Consider the following 20247-nt stretch of genomic DNA (forward strand, 5'->3'; position numbering starts at 1 on the left):
TGGCTTAATGCCTGAATACTGACACCAGGGGACAAAGAATTAACCAGGAAACTCACGAGAAGATGTATACCACAGTGGCCTAGCAGTGGGGCTGTGAGACTCTCTTTGCATAACCAATGGATTATCTCTGCCACACCCTGCTTTATCTCTTGCTAAGGAGTCAGTGAATAAGCTAAGAAGCCTACTTATAGTTTAAAAGCCCTCAAGCTCTCATAACATATAGGGAAGAAAAAGAACAAAAGAGGCTTTAAAGACACTCTGCTTCAGCTCAGGGATTAAAATAATATTGAAACAATTGTCAATTTCCACAACTGTGAACACTTTAAGTACCTTACTTAGACACAAGTCAATCCAGGCAAGAGTGATCAGTAATTTGAAAACTACTGAGAGAGGGACCTTATAACATACTCTATAGAATGGTTAAACCAACAAAAAGAAGTATTGGAGAAATGAACCAGGACAAGAGTCCAGCTAAAATCCCCCCAAATGTTGAATCACAAAATAAAGAGGTAAACATCCAAACAATATTTAAGGAAATAATCACAGGAGTGAGTAAAGAGTTTGAAAGAATTGTCATCAGAAATGCAGAAACAACAAATGATACTCTGGAAGAAAACACTAAATATCTCAAGGTTATTAGAGAGCTGAAAACTGAAATAACTGATCTATGAAAACAACTAGCTGAACAAGCTAAAACAGTACCAGAACAGGGTAACAAAATAGAAGAACTACAGAAAATAGTACAGGGGAGGGAGAATAGAATAAATGAGGCTGACGACAGAATTATCAAGGTCTAGGATTAATTATAGTCAACTAAAAAAGAAGTAAGAGATCTCAAAAAGAGATTGAGAGATACTGAAAACAACAACAGAGACCTATGGGATGACTACAGAAGAAATAATATACACATTATTGGCTTACCAGAGGAAGAAAGAGAGGGAGGGGAAGAAAGCATTCTTCAGGACATAATAGCTGAGAACTTCTCTAGTCTAGACAACATTAAAGACATAAAGGTTCAAGAATCCCAAAGAGTCTAAAACAGAATTAACCCAGACTTAAAGACATCAAGACATATCATATTTAGAATGGAAAGGAATAAGGATAAATAAATAAAGTATCCTGAAAGCTGCAAGAGAAAAATAGTCACACACAGAGGATAACCCATAAGATTAGCAGCAGACTTCTCCACATAAACATTACAGGCCAGAAGAGAATGGCAAGATATCTACGGAGTACGCAGTGAGAAAGGTTTTCAACCAAAAATACTGTATACTGCTAGACTGTAATTCAGACTAGATGGAGGCATCAAAACCTTCTCAGACAAGCAACAGTTGAAAGACCCAACTATCACCAAGGATGCCCTGAAAGAAGTTTTGAAAGGTCTCCTATAAAGTCAGACCACCATAAATATGCCATCGATCAGACCACTCTAAAAATCTATAAGAATGGCGTTAAAATATCTTCAATATTTGATATCAATAAATGTCAATGACCTGAATTCACTTATTAAAAGGAACAGATGGATCAGAAAACACAACTCAATAATATGCTATCTACAGGAAACCCACCTAACTCAAGAAGCCAAACACAAACTCAAAGTGAAAGGATGGAAAACTATCATAAGTCAATGGTCCACAAAAAAGGGCAGGAACAGCTATTGTCATATCTGATATGATAGACTTCAAAATAAGTAAAATTGAAAAAGATAGGGTGTGCACCCAATGAGAAGCCATCTAAATACATTAAACTTCTACTGAAAGAGCTACAGCAATATATTAACAGTAACACAATCATAGTAGGGGACTTCAACACCCCACTATCTCAACTTGATAGATCATCCAGGAAGAAAATCAGTAAAGACATAAGGGAGCTAAATGAAGAGATAGATAAACTAGAACTATTGGACATTTTCAGAGTCATTCATCCCAAGAAACTGGAATACACATTTTACTCAAATCCACATGGATCATTCTCAAGGATAGACCATATGTTAGGCCACAAAGACAGCTTCAGCCAATTCAAGAGCACTGAAATCATCCCAAGCATCTTCTCAGACCACAGTGGAATTAAACTAACACTTAACAATCAACAAAAGATTAGTAACAGTGCCAAAATGTGGAAGCTCAACAGTACACTTCTTAACAACTTCTGGGTCAAAGAGGAAATCAAGGAAGAAATCAAAATGTTTCGAGAGTTCAATGAAAATGAAGACACAAGCTATCAAAATATTTGGGACACAGTTAAAGCAGTACTGAGAGGGAAGTTCATAGCTATACAAGCACACATTAGGAAACAAGAAAAAGCACAAATAAACAGCCTGATTGCACATCTTAAAGATCTAGAAGAAGAACAACAAAGGAATCCTAAAGCAACCAGAAGGACAGAAATCACTAAAGTTAGGGCAGAAATAAATAACATTGAGAATAGGAAAACCATACAAAAGATCAATGAAAGTAAATGTTGGTTCTTCGAAAGAGTAAACAAAATCGACAAACCTTTAGCCAGACTCACACAACAAAAAAGGGAGAAGACCCAAATAAATCGGATAGTAAATGAAAGAGGAGATATCACAACAGACACCGCAGAAATTCAACATATCATGCGAGGCTTCTATGAACAACTATATGCCACCAAGCTAGAGAACCTGGAAGAAATGGACGATTTCCTAGATACTGACCAACTTCCAAAACTAAGTAAAGAGGAAGTGGATAACATGAACAGGCCCATCACAGCTAATGAAATTGAAACAGTTATCAAAAATCTTCCCAAAAATAAAAGTTCTGGACCAGATGGTTTTACAAATGAATTCTACAAAACTTTCAAAGAAGAACTAATACCTCTACTTTTTAAAGTCTTCCAGAAGATTGAAGACACTGGAATACTACCTGCCAGCTTTTATGAAGCCAACATCACCCTAATACCAAAAGCAGACAGGGACACAACCAAAAAAGAAAACTACAGACCAATATCTCTGATGAACATAGATGCAAAAATATTGAACAAAATTCTAGCCAACCGGATACAGCAGTATATCAAGCAGATTGTTCATCATGACCAAGTGGGGTTTATCCCAGGCATGCAAGGTTGGTTTAATATACGTAAATCAATCAATGTGATCCACCACATCAACAAAAGCAAGACCAAAAACCACATGGTCATATCAATAGATGCAGAGAAAGCCTTTGACAAAATACAACATCCCTTTATGATCAAAACACTACAAAAAATGGGAATAGATAGAAAATTCCTGAAGATAGTGGAGTCTATATATAGCAAACCTACAGCCAACATCATAGTCAATGGTGAAAAACTGGAAACATTTCCCCTCAGATCAGGTACTAGACAGGGCTGCCCACTATCACCATTACTATTCAACACAGTGTTGGAAGTTCTTGCCATAGCAATCAGGCAGGAGCAAGAAATTAAAGGAATACAGATTGGAAGAGAAGAAGTCAAACTCTCCTTATTTGCAGATGACATGATAGTATACATGGAAAAACCTAAGGAATCCAGCAAGAAGCTTTTGGAAATCATCAGGCAATACAGTAATGTGTCAGGCTATAAAATTAACATTCAAAAGTCAGTGGCATTCCTCTATGCAAGCACTAAGTTAGAAGAAATTAAAATCCAGAAATCAGTTCCTTTTTCTATAGCAACAAAAACAATAAAATATCTAGGAGTAAACCTAACCAAAGAAGTGAAAGACTTGTATACTGAAAATTATGAGTCACTACTCAAAGAAATGGAAAAAGACACAAAGAAGTGGAAAGATATTCCATGTTCATGGGTTGGAAGAATTAACATCATCAAAATGAATATATTACCCAGAGCCATCTACAAATTTAATGCTGTCCCCATCAAAATCTCAACTACATTTTTTAGGAGAATAGAAAAAATGCTACAAATGTTTATCTGGAAGCAGAAAAGACCTAGAATTGCCAAAACAATCTTGAGGAAAAAGAACAGAACCGGAGGCATCACACTCCCAGATCTCAAATTGTATTCTAGGGCCATTGTCATCAAAACTGCTTGGTACTGGAACATGAACAGACACACTGACCAGTGGAATAGAATTGAGAGCCCAGAAATGAGGCCCCACACCTATGGACATCTAATCTTTGACAAAGGGGCCCAGACTATTACATGGGGAAAGCAGAGTCTCTTCAACAAATGGTGTTAGAAACAATGGGTTGAAACATGCAGAAGAATGAAACTGAATCACTGTATTTCACCAAATACAAAAGTAAATTCCAAGTGGATCAAGGACTTGGATGTTAGACCAGAAACTATCAGATACTTAAAGGAAAATATTGGCAGAACTTTTTTCCGCATAAATTTTAAAGACATTTTCAATGAAATGAATCCAATTACAAGGAAGACTAAGGCAAGTATAAACCTATGGGACTACATCAAATTAAAAAGCTTCTTCACAGCAAAAGAAACCACTACCCAAACCAAGAGACCCCTCACAGAATGGGAGAAGATCTTTATATGCCATACATCAGATAAGAGTTTAATAACCAACGTATATAAAGAGCTTGCCAGACTCAACAACAAGACAACAAATAACCCCATCCAAAAATGGGGGGAGGACGTGGACAGAATATTCACCACAGAAGAGATCCAAAAGGCAGAGAAAAAATGCTCCAAGTCTCTGATTGTCAGAGAAATGCAAATCAAGACAACAATGAGATATCACTTCACTCCTGTGAGAATGTCATACATCAGAAAAGGTAACAGCAGCAAATGCTGGAGAGGGTGTGGGGTCAAAGGAACCCTCCTGCACTGCTGGTGGGAATTTCAATTGGTCCAACCTCTGTGGAGAACAGTCTGGAGAACTCTCAGAAGGCTATAAATGGAGTTACCCTATGACCCTGCAATTCCCCTCCTGGAGATATATCCTTAGGAACTCAACACATCCATCCAAAAAGATCTGTGTACACATATGTTCTTGGCAGCACAATTTGTAATAGCCAAAACCTGGAAGCAGCCCAGGTGTCCAACAACAGATGAATGGCTGAGCAAGTTGTGGTCTATATACACAATGGAATACTACTCAGCTGTAAAAAATGGTGACTTCACCGTTTTCAGCCGATCTTGGATGGACCTTGAAAAAATCATGTTGAGTGAAATAAGTCAGAAACAGAAGGATGAATATGGGATGATCTCACTCTCAGGCCGAAGTTGAAAAACAAGATTAGAAAAGAAACACAAGTCGAACCTGAAATGGAATTGGAGTATTGCACCAAAGTAAAAGTCTCTGGGGTGGGTGGGTGGGTGGGGTGAATACAGGTCCATGAAAGATGATGAATGACATAGTGGGGATTGTATTGTTAAATGGGAATCTGGGGAATGTTATGCATGTACAAACTATTGTATTTACTGTTGAATGTAAAAAATTAATTCCCCAATAAAGAAATAAATTATTTTTTAAAAAAAAGAAAAAGATAGGGTGGACACTACTTAATGCTCAGAGGATCAGTCAATCAAGAGGACTTAACAATTATTAACAACCAATCTATGCAACCAATGAGAAGCCATCTAAATACAGCAAACATCTACTGAAAGAGCTACAGCAATATATTAACAGCAATGCAGTCATAGTAGGGACTTCAGAACCCCACTCTCTCAACTTGACACATCATCCAGCAGAAAATCAATAAAGACATGAGGGACCTAAATGAGGAAATAGATAAACTAGAACTATTAGACATTGTCAGAGTCACTCATGCCAAGAAATTGGAATACACATTTTATCCAAGTCCACATGGGTCATTCTCAAGGATAAACCATATGTTAGGCCACAAAGACAGCATCAGTAAATTCAAGAGCATTGAAATCATCCCAGGCATCTTATCAGACCACAGTGGAATTAAACTAACACTTAACAATCAACAAGAGATTATTAATAGTCCCAAAATGTGGAAGCTCAACAGTACACTACTTAACAACTACTGGGTCAAAGAGGAAATCAAGGAAGAAATCAAAATGTTTCAAGACTTCAATGAAAATAAAGACACAAGCTATCAAAATGTTTGGTAGTACTGAGAAGAAAGTTCATAGCCATACACGCAAACATTAGGAAACAAGAAAAAGCACAAATAAACAGCCAGATTGCACACCTTAAAGACCTAGAAAAGAAGAACAAAGGAACCCTAAGAAACCAGAAGGACAGAAATCACTAAAGTTAGGGCAGAAATAAATAACATTGAAAATAAGACAACTGGGAGTCTGGCAGTAGCACAGCAGGTTAAGCGTACGTGGCACAAAGGGCAAGGACGGGTTGGGATCCCGGTTCAAGCCCCCAGCTCCCCACCTGCAGGGGAGTCGCTTCACAGGTGGTGAAGCAGGTCTGCAGGTGTCTGTCTCTCTGTCTCTCTTCCTCTCTATCTTCCCCTTCTCTCTCAATTTCTCTCTGTCTCTATCCAATAACAAATAAATTTTTAAAAAATAAGAAAACCATACAAAAGATCAATGAAAGTAAAAGTTGGTTCTTCGAAAGAGTGAACAAAACCACCAAATTTTAGCCAGACTCACAAAACGAAAAAGGAAGAAGACCCAAATAAATGGGATCATAAATGAAAGAGGAGATATCACAATAGATACTGAAGAAATTCAACGTATCATGGGAAACTTCTATGAACAACTATATGCCACCAAGCTAGAGAACCTGGAAGAAATCGAGACTTTCCTAGATACCTACGAACTTTCAAAATTAAGTAAAAAGGAACTAGATAACATGAACAGGCGTATCACAGCTAATGAAATTGAAACAGTTATCAAAAACCTTCCCAAGAATAAAAGTCCTTCACCAGATGGCATTACAAATGAATTCTACAATACCTTCAAAGAAGAACTAATACCTCTACTTTTAAAATCCTTCCAGAAGACTGAAGACACTGGAATACTCCATTTCAGCTTCTATGAAGCCAACATCACATTGATACCAAAAGCAGACAGGGACACAACCAAAAAAGAAAACTACAGACCAGTTATCTCTGATGAGCATATATGCTAAAATATTGAACAAAATTCTAGCCAGTCCGATACAGAAGTATATTAAGGGGGAGTCGGGCTGTAGCGCAGCGGGTTAAGCGCAGGTGGCGCAAAGCACAAGGACCGGCATAAGAATCCCGGTTCGAACCCCGGCTCTCCACCTGCAGGGGAGTCGCTTCACAGGCGGTGAAGCAGGTCTGCAGGTGTCTATCTTTCTCTCCTCCTCTCTGTCTTCCCCTCCTCTCTCCATTTCTCTCTGTCCTATCCAACAATGACAACAACAATAATAACTACAACAATATAACAACAGGGGCAACAAAAGGGAATAAATAAATAAAATAAAATAAGTATATTAAGAACATTGTTCAGCACGACCAAGTGGAGTTTATCCCAGGCATGCAAGATTGGTTTAATATATGTAAATCAATCAACATGCTCCACCACATCAATAAAAGCAAGACCAAAAACAACATGGTCATATCAATAGATGCAGAGAAAGCCTTTGACAAAATACAACATCTCTTTATGATCAAAACACTACAAAAATGGGAATAGATGGAAAATTTCTTGATAGTGGAGTCTATATATAGCAAACCTCCTGCCAACATCATACTCAATGGTGAAAAACTGAAAGCATTTCCACTCAGATCAGGTACTAGACAGGGCTGCCCACTATCACCATTACTATTCCACATAGTGTTGGAAGTTCTTGCCATAGCAATCAGGCAAGAGCAAGGAATTAAAGGCATACAGATTGGAAGAGAATCAAACTCTCCCTATTTGCAGATGACATGATAGTATACATAGAAAAACCTAAGGAATCAAGCAAGAAGCTGCTTCTGGAAATCAGGCAATCCAGTAAGGTGTAAGGCTGTAAAATTAACATTTATAAGTCACTGGCATTCCTCTATGTTAACACTAAGTTAGAAGAATTTGAAATCCAGAAATCAATATCTTTTACAATAGCAATAAAACATCTAGGAATAAACCTAACCAAATAAGAGAAAGACTTGTATACTGAAAATTATGAGTCACTACTCAAGGAAACTGAAAAAGACACAAAGAAGTTGACTGATATTCCATGTTCATGGATTGGAAGAATTAACATCATCAAAATGAATATATTACCCAGAGCCATCTACAAATTTAATGCTGTCCCCATCAAAATCTCAACTACATTTTTAGGAAAATAGAACATATGCTACAAATGTTTATCTGGAAGCAGAAAAGACCTAGAATTGCCAAAACAATCTTGAGGAGAAAGAACAGAACTGGAGACATCACGCTCCCAGATCTCAAATTGTATTCTAGGGCCATTGTCATCAAAACTGCTTGGTACTAGAACATGAATAGACACACTGGCCAGTGGAATAGAATTGAGAGCCCAGAAGTAAGCACCCACTCTTATGGACATCTAATCTTTGACAAAGGGGCCCAGACTATTTAATGGGGAAAGTAGAGTCTCTTCAACAATTGGTGTAGGAAAAAAATGGGTTGAAACATGCAGAAGAATGAAACTGAACTACTATATTTCACCAAATACAAAAGTAAATTCCAAGTGGATCAAGGACTTGGATGTTAGACAGGAACAATCAGATACATAGAGGAAAATATTGGCAGAACTCTTTTCTGCAAAAAATTTTAAAGACATCTTCAATGAAAGGAATCCAACTGCAAAGAAGACTAAGACAAGCATAAACCTATGGGACTACATCAAATTAAAAAGCTTCTGCACAGCAAAAGAAACCACTACCCAAACCAAGAGACCCCCTCACAGAATGGGAGAAGATTTTTACATGCCATACATCAAACAAGAGTCTAATAACTAAAATATATAAAGAGCTTGCCAGACTCAACAACAAGACAACAAATAACCCCATCCAAAAATGGGGAGATGACATGAACAGAATATTCATCACAGAAGACATCCAAAAGGCCGAGAAACACATGAAAAAATACTCCAAGTCTTTTATTCAGAGAAATGTAAATCAAGACAACAATGAGATACCACTTCACTTCTGTGAGAATGTCAGACATCAGAGAAGGTAACAGCAGCAACCTGCTGGAGAGGTTATGGTGTCAAAGGAACCCTCCTGCACTGCTCTTGGGAATGTCAATTGGTCCACCCTCTGTGGAGAACAGTCTGTAGAACTCAGAGAAGGCTAGAAATGAACCTACCCTATGATCCTGCAATTCCTCTCCTGGGGATATATCCTAAGGAGCCCAACACACCCGTCCAAAAAGATCTGTGTACAAAATATGTTCTTAGCAGAACAATTTGTAATAGCCAAAACCTGGAAGCAACCCAGGTGTTCAACAACAGATGAGTGGCTGAGCAAGTTGTGTTCTATATACACAATGGAATACTACTCAGCTATTAAAAATGGTTACTTCACCATTTTCAGCTGATCTTGGATGGACCTTGAAAAATTCATGTTAAGTGAAATAAATCAGAAACAGAAGAATGAATATGGGATGGTCTCACTCTCAGGCAGAAGTTGAAAAAAAAGATCAGAAGTGAAAACACAAGTAGAAACTAAACTGGAACTGGCGTATTGCAACAAAGTAAAAGACTGGGGTGTGTGGGTAGGGAGTGGTGGAAATACAGGTCCAAAAGAGGATGACAGAGGACCTAGTAGGGGTTGTATTGTTATATGGAAAACTGGGCAATGCTATGCATGTACAAACTCTTGTATTTATTGTCGTATGTAAGACATTAATTCCCAATAATGAAAAAAAAAGAATAGGGAAGCTATCAGGGGAGGGGAGGGGATATGGAATTCTGGTGGTGGGAATTGTGTGGCATTGTACCCCTCTTATCCTATGGTTTTTGTCAGTGTTTCCTTTTTATAAATAAAAGTAAAAAAGAAATATAATGTGAAACACACACACACACACACACAAACTTGGGAAAGGTGAGGGATACAGCAAACACTTTTCCCTGCATAAGGCTCTGAGTGTGAGTCTGAGCCCTGGCACAACAAGAAACCGTCATGAACAGCAAGAAGAAGAGTTCCATGCATGCTAGAGGGGTGCTTTAATGTTTCTCTCTCGACCTCTCTCTCTGTTTCCCTCTTCTCCTCTCTCCCTTTCTCTAAATATAGAAATTTTGACAAGGGTGGGGGGGCACTCAGTGGTACTACACAGTTATAAGGCCCTTGATTAATTCCATGCTGCACCATAAAATGAATGTATGAATATATACATAAATTTAATTAAAACTTGAAACAGTCTGGGACTTGAAAGGAATCGATCCAACATCAATTAGAAAGTAATCTTTGACAAGAAATATATCTCCTATATGAAAAAAGAAGTTAAAGATATAAATAAAATTGGTGTACTTAAAAATATGCTTTTGTCAAGCCACAACTCCCCCACTTGCAGGAAGGAGGCTTTACAAGAAGTGAAGCAGTGCTACAGGGGTCTCTCTCGCTCGCTCGCTCTAGCTCTCTCTCCTTTGCTTCCTTCTTAATTTTTCTGTCTCTACTCAAAATAAATAAATATTCTTAAATCTGCTGTTCCTATATGTTAAATGAAATTAGTCAGAAAGTGAAGTGAAGAATAAATACTAGATGGTCCTATTTACAGGTGGAGCTTAAGAAACAAGAACTGGAAAAGCAAAACACAAAGCAAAACTTGGACTGGTTGAAGTGTACTGCACCAAAGCAAAAGAATCCAGAGAAGGAGGGGTTGGGAAGGCGTGAAAAGGATCTTGGAGTATTGATGTAACCCTATGTCAACAACTGTGCTATAAGCCATTAACTCCCTGCCCCAATAAAATTTAAAGAGTGAATTTTTTATTTATTGTTTCATGTTACTATTGACATTTCTCTATATATTTATCATTTATTTATGTTATAAATTAAACCACTAATCATATATATTTTACATTGTATTTGTTCTAAAGGTTAGATTCAATGGAGACATAATCCTGAATGAATACATTTAGAAATATAAAAAATAGCCCCCCAAAACTAAGTATTCATGGCAAATGATATGTTTATTAGGTCAACTATATATAAACAGCTCTCACAAAATCAATGTGCTCCTAAATTTCTAATTTGGGGGGCTCTCCTATCATTTCCCATAGTCTTGTAGTCCACCCTTCTTTTATCATAGATTCATTTATCAGTTTCTGTGATGAAAAAAACATGAAATATCAATAAAAGAAATCCTAGAAGATCATGAATCTGGAATATTAAGAAGTGAACTTTCTAGCTTCCCTTTTAACTATCTTTGATCACTTAAAGGGCTTTCTTCACACATGCACATGAAAAGGACTGGCTGCAGTCAGCAGTCTTGGTGGTGTGTTCCATCACATACGCACACTTCGAAATATCCAGACTTGGTTCCAGTGAACTCCTGAGAAATTCAGAAAATACAAATGATTGGCCATACTCACTGTGTTCCAAGTGAATAAGTTTACTTAAGAGCTTACTGGTAAAATTATGTTACCGGGGTTATGTAAGGGACTCAAGGCTATAGAGACACGTGCTCTTCCTACAAGGGACTTCGACATTTATAGATGAGCTTGAGACTGGCATGCGAGTAATAAACACCAAAAGCTTTATAGACTATGATAATTGATATACATATTGAAAAGCAAGATAAATCTGTATAGAAAGAAAGATGATCTGACTTTATTTATTTTTTTTAAAAAAGGCCTGTCCTCTTTTTTTTTATTTTAAATTTATTTATTCCCTTTTGTTGCCCTTGTTGTTTTATTGTTGTAGTTATTGATGTCGTCGCTGTTGGATAGGACAGAGAGAAATGGAGAGAGGAGGGGAAGACAGAGGGGGGAGAGAAAGATAGACACCTGCAGACCTGCTTCACTGCCTGTGAAGTGAGTCCCCTGCAGGTGGGGAGCCAGGGCTCGAACTGGGATCCTTATGCCGGTCCTTGTGCTTTGTGCCACCTGCACTTAACCCACTGACCTACAGCCCGACTCCTGATCTGACTTTAAAAGTGACAATATTCCCTGGACAGACAACCCCAGCAATGTGTCCTAGAGCTCCGCTTCCCCAGAACCCTTCCCCACTAGGGAAAGAGAAAAGACAGGCTGGGAATATGGATCTACCTGTCAATGCCCAGGTTCAGCAGGGAAAATTAATATGCAGCTTGACGATACGAGAATCCGGCATGAAGCCCAGCCAGTCTATCTTAGCGTTACTCTCGATCGCACTCTGTCATTTCACGAACATCTCATAAAAACTGCAGCAAAGGTGGGCACGAGGAATCACATCATTGCAAGACTGGCCAGCTCCTCATGGGGCGCGAGCGCTTCCACACTACCATCATCATCTCTGGCATTATGCTATTCCACTGCAGAATACTGTGTCCCAGTATGGTTCTGTAGCCCCCATGTCCACTTGGTCGACTCCAAATTATACTCCTCCATGAGAGGATAATTTCTGGAACCATCCATTGCACCCCGGTTCCATGGCTGCCAGTTCTTAGCAACATCGCCCCGCCAGATATTCATCGGGATGCGTCATCATCTAAGTTCATTTCCCACATCTACGCTCAACCGGACCTGCCAATATACCCGGATATCTTCGCCCACCCTGTCCAACGCTTGACGTCTCGTCATCCAATCTGGTCTCCTACGCCTACACTGAACTTCTCTGTTCCAGACTTGGAAACAGAGCTGGCAGTCAGCTGCGGTAAAGAACAAACACCTCATCACAGACCCCTGCAAGCGTCAACCCGGCTTTGACCTAGCACATTATGATTGGGCCCTCCTCAATCGCTATCGAATAGGCCATGGCCGGTGCGCCGCTATGTTCCATTGCTGGGGAGCCAGAGACGACCCGAATTGCCCCTGCGGCTACAGACAGACTATGACCCACATAGTCAACGACTGCCACCTCTCCAGATTCAAAGGAGGTCTCGAAACTTTACATCAGGCTCAACCTGATGCTGTTGTCTGGCTACGGAAGAAGGGCAAAGGCTAGAAGAAGAAGTGGGGAAGAAGCTAGACCTTCTACCTTACAGAAGCCAGACCTTCCACCTTCTACATCTCACAATGATATTGGGTCCATACTCCCAGAGGGATAAAGAATAAGAAAACTATCAGGGGAGGTGATGGGATACTGAGTTCTGGTGGGGGGAATTGTGTGAAGTTATACCCCTTTTATCCTATGATTTAGTCAATGTTTCCTTTTTATAAATAAAAAATTAGATGAAAAAATATCTGATTTTGATGTTACTTGAATTTCTGTAGCAAGTAACATTTATATGTATTTATATACTCTAATAAATTAATTAGAGAAATAAAAAAATAAATACATAAAATGTGGCAATAGAAGAGATACAAGATAGATGATGGAGAATTTAAACTTATGTTAAAGTATAGGTTGGCGTAACAGAAAGCTCTCAGCTGTTCATGTACAATTACAGTTGGAGGTGATATACTTATTTTTTGCCACCAGGGCTATTTCTGTGGTTCTGTACCTTTGTGCTTCCATGGATTCCAATTGACTCATAATTTTTAGATAAAGAGTGAGATGCAGAGAAAGAAAGGCAGACAAATAGAAGAAATACAACACCACTGTTCTACGACTCATGAAGCTTCTCCTGTAGAGATGTTCTCATCTAGTGGCCAGGGATTCAAACCCAACTTCTTTGAGATAGTAAAGTATACCCTCTACCAGGTGAGCTATCTCCAAACTGCCTGAAGGAGGAATATTTTAGTCCATAATACACCACATTAGATATGAAAAGTAAAGGTCAGTATAAATGTAGAAATAGGTACGATGGTCTCTCTACAAAAGATAATAAGTTGTCAGAGTAGTGTCTAACTCATTATTCTTTAATTATTAATTTTTATATATTTATCACATATCAAAAAGGTAATATTTAAACCACTGAAGTAAGTTTTTATGTCATTTTATTATTATACAAATAGTAATTATAAATGACTATTATTATAATTTTGTTCATAAAATTTGTATATTTTTCAGGGCTTGAAGTACTTTTACATGAAAAATTGAATCTATTTACTTTCATGGTTCACCATTTTGACATTAGAAATTCATGATGTGAGGACATGATGGTGGCACAACTGGTTGAGCACACATTACAATGCACAGAAAGCCCCAGTCCCCACCTTCAGGGAGAAAGCTTCACGAGTGGTGAAGCAGGGCTGCAGATGTTTCTCTTTTTTTCTCTCTCTCTCTCTCTTCCTCGTTTCCTCTCAAGTTCTGACTATCTCTAGCCAATAAATAAAGACAATAGAAAAAAATGATATATAAAAAGAGAAATTTGTGATGTGAACGTTTTCCTCTACCTCAGACTTTCAGGTCTTCAGCTTTATTTCTCACATCTCAAAATAAATATCAAATCAAGGCAACTGCTGCATATCTAAATGTGAATATGTTCACATGTTAAATGCAAATCAATTTAAAAGACAAATTGCTAAAGGAAATAAATAAGGCTTGTTTTAAAGAGTAGCTGCAAATTTACCATATAAGATATCACTGGCACACAGTGGTGAAACAATTCAATAACTGTTTGCCATGGCTGTTCAGTGGAATGTTTCTGGATGGCAATTTGACAATATGCACTTAAACCCGGCTCCAGCTTATTTGGCTTAAGGATGATTCTGTACTTCTGGATAAAAATACTAGAGAGTTCCCAAAACTCACATACAGTTCCCTATATTACACTCATTATCCAAAATCGTAACCAGACAGATCATCTAATTATCAAGACATATTTATGAAAATTATGAAACATTTAAATAACTATTTCTAACAATATAATACAAAATAATGAATTATTTAGATTTTGTTTCCAGTAATATATGTACTCCAGATCTTTAGGCAAAATACTTTTATTTTTTTCTAAATAGGAAGAAAGAGAAAGAGGTAAGTCTACGGCCATACCACCCTGAACACACGCTATTTCATCAGAAAGAGGAGAGACACCACAGCTACACTCCACCACTAGTAAATCTTCCCTTAGCCTGCTGCTTCCATGTGGTAGCCAGAGACGCAAACGTAGATTATACAAGACGAAGTGTGCACTCTGCTAGATGAGCTGACTGTCAGTCCTGAAAGAGACTTTTTAAAAGTGATCAAAATGTGTCTGGACACATTCCAGTGCACAAGGAGCCGGGTTCGTGCCCTTGGTCCCTGCCTGCAAGGGGAAAGCTTCACAAGTGGTGAAGCAGGACTACAAGTGTCTCTCTGTCTCTCCCTCTCAACCTCTTCTTCTCTCTCCTCTCAATTTCTCTGTCTTTATCCAATAATAAATATATTAATAAATATATAAATGAACGTGTATCATGTGCTAGAAACTTACATGTCAGAAGAAGGCAAGGAACCATCTTCCCACATCCATTTACTTTTCTCTTTCTTATAAGACAGGCCAATCCAAGTATGATTTACTGCAAGTAAATTCATAATTATCTGTGTGGAGCAAAAATACATGACAATATTAATACTAACAACAGTAATGTAGGATTTGTGTCAGATGAGAAGAGACATCTATAGCCATACCACCCTGAACACACCCGATTTTGTCAGGGAAGAGTCATAAAAAAGTCGATATGTAAAAAAATGCAATTAAGGAGGCTGGATGGTGACACACTGGGTTAATTGCACATAGTAGGAAGGGCAAGGACTTGTGCAAGTATCTTGGTTTGAGCCTCTGGCTCACCACCTGCAGGGAGGCCACTTCACAAGTGGTAAGACCAGTCTGCAAGTGTCTTCCTGTCCCCCCTCCTCTATCTCCCCCTCCCCTCTCATTTCTCTCTGTCCTATCCAAAAAAAATTTTTAAATGGCTACAGAAGCAGTAGATTTATAGTGCAGGCATTGAGCCCCAGATATAACCCTGAAGGCAATAAATAAATATAATATAAAATAAAAAATGCAATTTGTAAATATTCACTTATGAATGCAATAAAGAATTAAGTATCTCATCACTGCAGTGTCTATACACTTCCCAAAACAATCATTAGATAACAACAAAAAGATATAACTAATAAAAGCATGCGCTAAAGGAAATCCTAACTTTTTTTTTCATAATTGTATCCTTTATTCGTCTCTATGCCTATTCTTTAAACTTGAGGTACATTATTAAGCAAAAATGAAAAAAAGCAAAGATACCTGAGGTGGGAGAATCTGGAGCTAGATAATTAAGGACATATAATGTGAGAAGTAATGAGTACTATATAAATGAGAGCATGCCTAAGAGTAATATAGGAGGGGACCTGGGATTCACAAACACAGATTATTATTTTAAATAGGGTAGTTAGAACAGGTGTCATTAAGAATGTGGTGACTGGGGGCCCAGTGGTAGTGCAGCGGGTTAAGCGCACTTGGCGCAAAGCACAAGGACCAGTGTAGGGATCCTGGTTTGGGCCCCCAGTTCCCCACCTGCAGGGGGGTAGCTTCACAAGTGGTGAAGCAGGTCTGCAGGTGTCTATCTTTCTCTCCCCCCTGCCTTCCCCTCCTCTCTCCATTTCTCTCTGTCCTATGTAACAAGGACAACAACAACAACAGTAATAACCACAACAACGGTAGACAACAAGAGCAACAAAAGGAGAACAATGGCCTCCAGGAGCAGGGGATTAGTAGTGCAGGCACAGAGCCCCAGCAATAAGCCTGGAGGCGCAAAAAAAAAAAAAGGGGGGGTGGTGACTGATTAGTTCAAGGAAGTGAAGTGGAAGGTAATATCTATACCTGAGAGAAAAGCACTACATGCAGGAGAAAGAAAAAAAAAAGACTAAATGCAGTATCTATAGTGAGGACTTGCCCAGTGTGGAGGGAAACAGAAAGTTGTGTTGAGGAGGAGTTCACACAGGAAAGAGTAAAGAAACAAGGAGCAGGAATGTATGTACTCTGTCCTAGTTTTACAGAAGTTTCAACAGATAGTCAGAGTCCAGAAGTAAAAACTGAAACAGAGCCTCACCATCGATTTATTCCTTTCTGTCATCAAAAAAGTAGCGTTCAGAGAGTCACAAAGATGGGAACAGTTTCTCCAAGAATTCATTTTCAGGGTTCGGAAGTAGCAGAAGCCTCTGTGTTGTACCGGAGTATGCAGAGGAAGTTCACACTTGTCTCCTAGAAAATGCATATAGCTCAGAGGCCACAGAACTTGACAAACAAGGCCTCAGAGCTTCATGTCATTTTTGTCTTTGGAAAAAAAAAGAGGTTGTTATTAAGAATTATTTCAGTTTAATTTCCTCACTTCCTGATTACCTTGCTTAATCCTTAGTTCATGCAGAGACTCAGTGAGATACTCATTCTGATTTTGGAGCCACCTTAGGGTTTCTATATGGAACAAGAAGAGTTAAGTCAGAGAAAAATGCATACTCACTGGAATTTTTTATATCCAAGTCATGATAAAATAATGACTGGAGGGAAAGCTGTACAGCATCTGGCATAGCTCACGCATTACAGTAGGCAGGGACCCAATTTTTCCCACCTGCAGGGGGAAAGCTTCATTTCACAAATGATGAAGCAGGCTACAGGTGTTTCTCAGTCTCTTTCCCTCACTATATCCCTTCCCTTTTCAATTTGTCTCTATCCAATAATAAATAAATAAAAATATTTATTTAAAAAGGTAATGACCAAGTAGAAAAACATAGGAATAATTTTAGTCCAGTTTCTTTCCCTACTACATAAATTTCAATAATGATTGAAATGCTTCCTTAGAAAGCAACTTGAAAAAATGCAAAACACAGGACAAGGGATTTTGCATAATGGTTATGCAAATAGACTCTCATGCCTGAGGCAACAAAGATCCCAGGTTTAATAGCCTGCACCACCATAAACCAGAGTTAAGCAGTGCTCTGGGACAGAAAGAAAGAAAAAGAAAGAAAGAAAGAAAGAAAGAAAGAAAGAAAGAAAGAAAGAAAGAAAGAAAGAAAGAAAGAAAGGAAAAAGGAAGGAAAGAAAGAGAGAGAAAGGGAAGGAAGGAGGAAGGGAAGGAGGAAGAAAAAGAAGAAGAAACAAAAGAGAGGAAGAAAACAAAAAAAAAAAAACTAAAAAGAAAGAAAAAAAAATAAGAATGTAAAACCTAGATTACTGTCAACGGTGTTGTATTACTTAGTCTAATTGTCAACTCATCATCCCCCAAATGAGTATTGTGAGCTGTGAAAAGGAGATGAGCTAAAACTACTATAGTAATCAGACTGTAATCCATAAATACAGAAAGCCTACATATTGGGCACTTCAAAGTTACTCCTTGTATGTTAGTTGTCTCTCATTAAAAGAAAAAAAAAAGAAAGAAACCAGCCTTTTAGCATTGATACTTTAGGACTCTCAAATAGTCGATTTTATTTGAAGTTCACTAGACCTGAGTATTTCACAAGAAGAAAAAAAGCTGCACTTTTAGTGGAAGAATTTTGTAAATATTTTCACACATTTTTATATTATAAGTTAATTAGCATAAGTGAAGCTCTATGATTATTCTGGAAGCTTTAACTCCTTTCCTCTGAAGTTACTTGGAAAATGAAAAGCATTGATTTTTGAGTATTGCTGTTCTTATATTGCCATGTGACCAGAACACTGACACAAATGTCTATTTCACACCTTGACTTCTGGATTCATTTTTTTATTTATTCAAATCACCAAAGGACAGAGTTCATATTGTAATTATTATTGGTCACCAGCCAGCCAAGTGACCGACATACAGTGTAGACTGAATGAACTTTAATGCATAAGTGAATTAATCAACAAATCAACTAATATAGGAAGCTGTGTTTTATATGTGTAAAATTCACTCCATTTCAGAAACTGGTGTGAAGAACAAAAAAAGGTATATTGTATCAAAATTATCAAATTGTTGCCTTAGTGGACCGCTTTTGCGTCATGTGACCAACATTTTGGGACTACAACACAAAAAATACAAACTAGCATTCTGTACCGATAGTCCTAGCTCCAACATTACCTTTATTTTCCTCAAGAACATTTTGGATCTCATTAAACTTTGCTTCTATTTTTGGCAAAGACTCGATCCTTTGGTTCACATTCTTCACAGCTCTGTCTGATGCCTGAAGACTTTCAAAGTCTAAGAATAAAAATTTTTTAAGACAGGTATAAAAAAAATACATGTTAAATAATAGGATCAGAGTAATCTATTAAGAGCTTTAATTTTTTAATAATGTTCCCCATAAATATTTTCAAAAACCCTAAAAAAGATCAAAGTGTGTTTTCACTTACCTACTAGTTATTAAGTATTATTTATTAATGATACAGAGAGAGGGGAGAAAGAACCAGAGCATCACTTTGGCGCATGTGATGCCAGGGATCAAACTTAGGATCTCACATTTTGAAAGTCCACAGTTTAGTCACTGAGCCACCTCCTGGAATACTCCACTATTATTTTGCAAGCTTATCTCTACATTTAAAATATCTAAATTCCTTATGCTATTGAATCTATTTATGTAAATATGGGAATGGTACAATTCCTTTAAAGAAGACACAATAATAAAAACCACATTAGGTGAGTCCTTTGGCACCATAACTAGTTGGTTTAACGTTCAGAAGTTTACTTCCTAATCCATATGGTAAAATTTTGAGTTTTAAATTGTGTCATGAGTGAGAAACTACTCTTTTAAAGTAACCAGTTGCAAATAGTTATAATAATGATGGAAACTATCTAATAGTCTAATTTAGACTTCTGAAAACATGTCTTACTTGAGTACATTATAGAGAAGTTAATTTCTACCTTCAAAATAAAGACAACTAAAAAATCATTCAACTAAATTTCCTGGTGAGCTCTAATTTTCAAAATATTGGTATTATTAGTTTGTACTTACTATCAATATTCCCTGCAGAAATTGTAACCATACAGTTTTCATAGGAAAAAAAAAAAAATCAACAAGACCAGAAGGGACAACACCAAGCGAAACTTGGACTGGAGTTGGTGTATTGCACCAAAGTAAAAGACTTTGGGGGTGCTGGGGGGAAGGTTCAGGTCCTAAAATAAATATATAAGAAAAAAAAACACAGTAAGAACTAACAAGGTCAAATGCATTCTTATAGTAAGAAGGTATGAAACTTTCATGTAAACTTTTTCCCTGTTTTTCTTGTTGTCAGGGAGGGGATAGGATACAGAGTTCTGGTGGTGGGAATTGAGTGGAGTTGTACCCCCTCTTATCCTATGGTTTTGTCAATGTTTCCTTTTTGTAAAATAAAATAAAATAAAATAAAATAAATTAAATATAAAAAGAAAGAAAATGGTAAAAGCTGCCACATGAAAATGATTTAAATAAATGATAACTTGGCAATCTGTCATTT

General features: G+C 37.6%; 1 protein-coding gene across 1 annotated transcript; it reads right to left on the reverse strand.

Annotated features, from left to right (window-relative positions):
* Positions 1-10977: 10977 nt before the first annotated feature.
* Positions 10978-19058, reverse strand: LOC107522149 (natural killer cells antigen CD94-like). Its single transcript, XM_060193504.1, has 5 exons — positions 18896-19058; positions 17203-17274; positions 16913-17064; positions 15301-15407; positions 10978-11358 (listed from the first exon to the last, which is right to left on the reverse strand). Exons 1-5 carry the CDS (start codon positions 19056-19058, stop codon positions 11241-11243), a joined length of 612 nt encoding a protein of 203 aa, XP_060049487.1. The 3' UTR covers positions 10978-11240.
* Between the last annotated feature and the right edge of the window lie 1189 nt (positions 19059-20247).

Source organism: Erinaceus europaeus, chromosome 7 (assembly GCF_950295315.1).
Source record: "Erinaceus europaeus chromosome 7, mEriEur2.1, whole genome shotgun sequence".
Lineage (NCBI taxonomy): Eukaryota > Metazoa > Chordata > Mammalia > Eulipotyphla > Erinaceidae > Erinaceus > Erinaceus europaeus.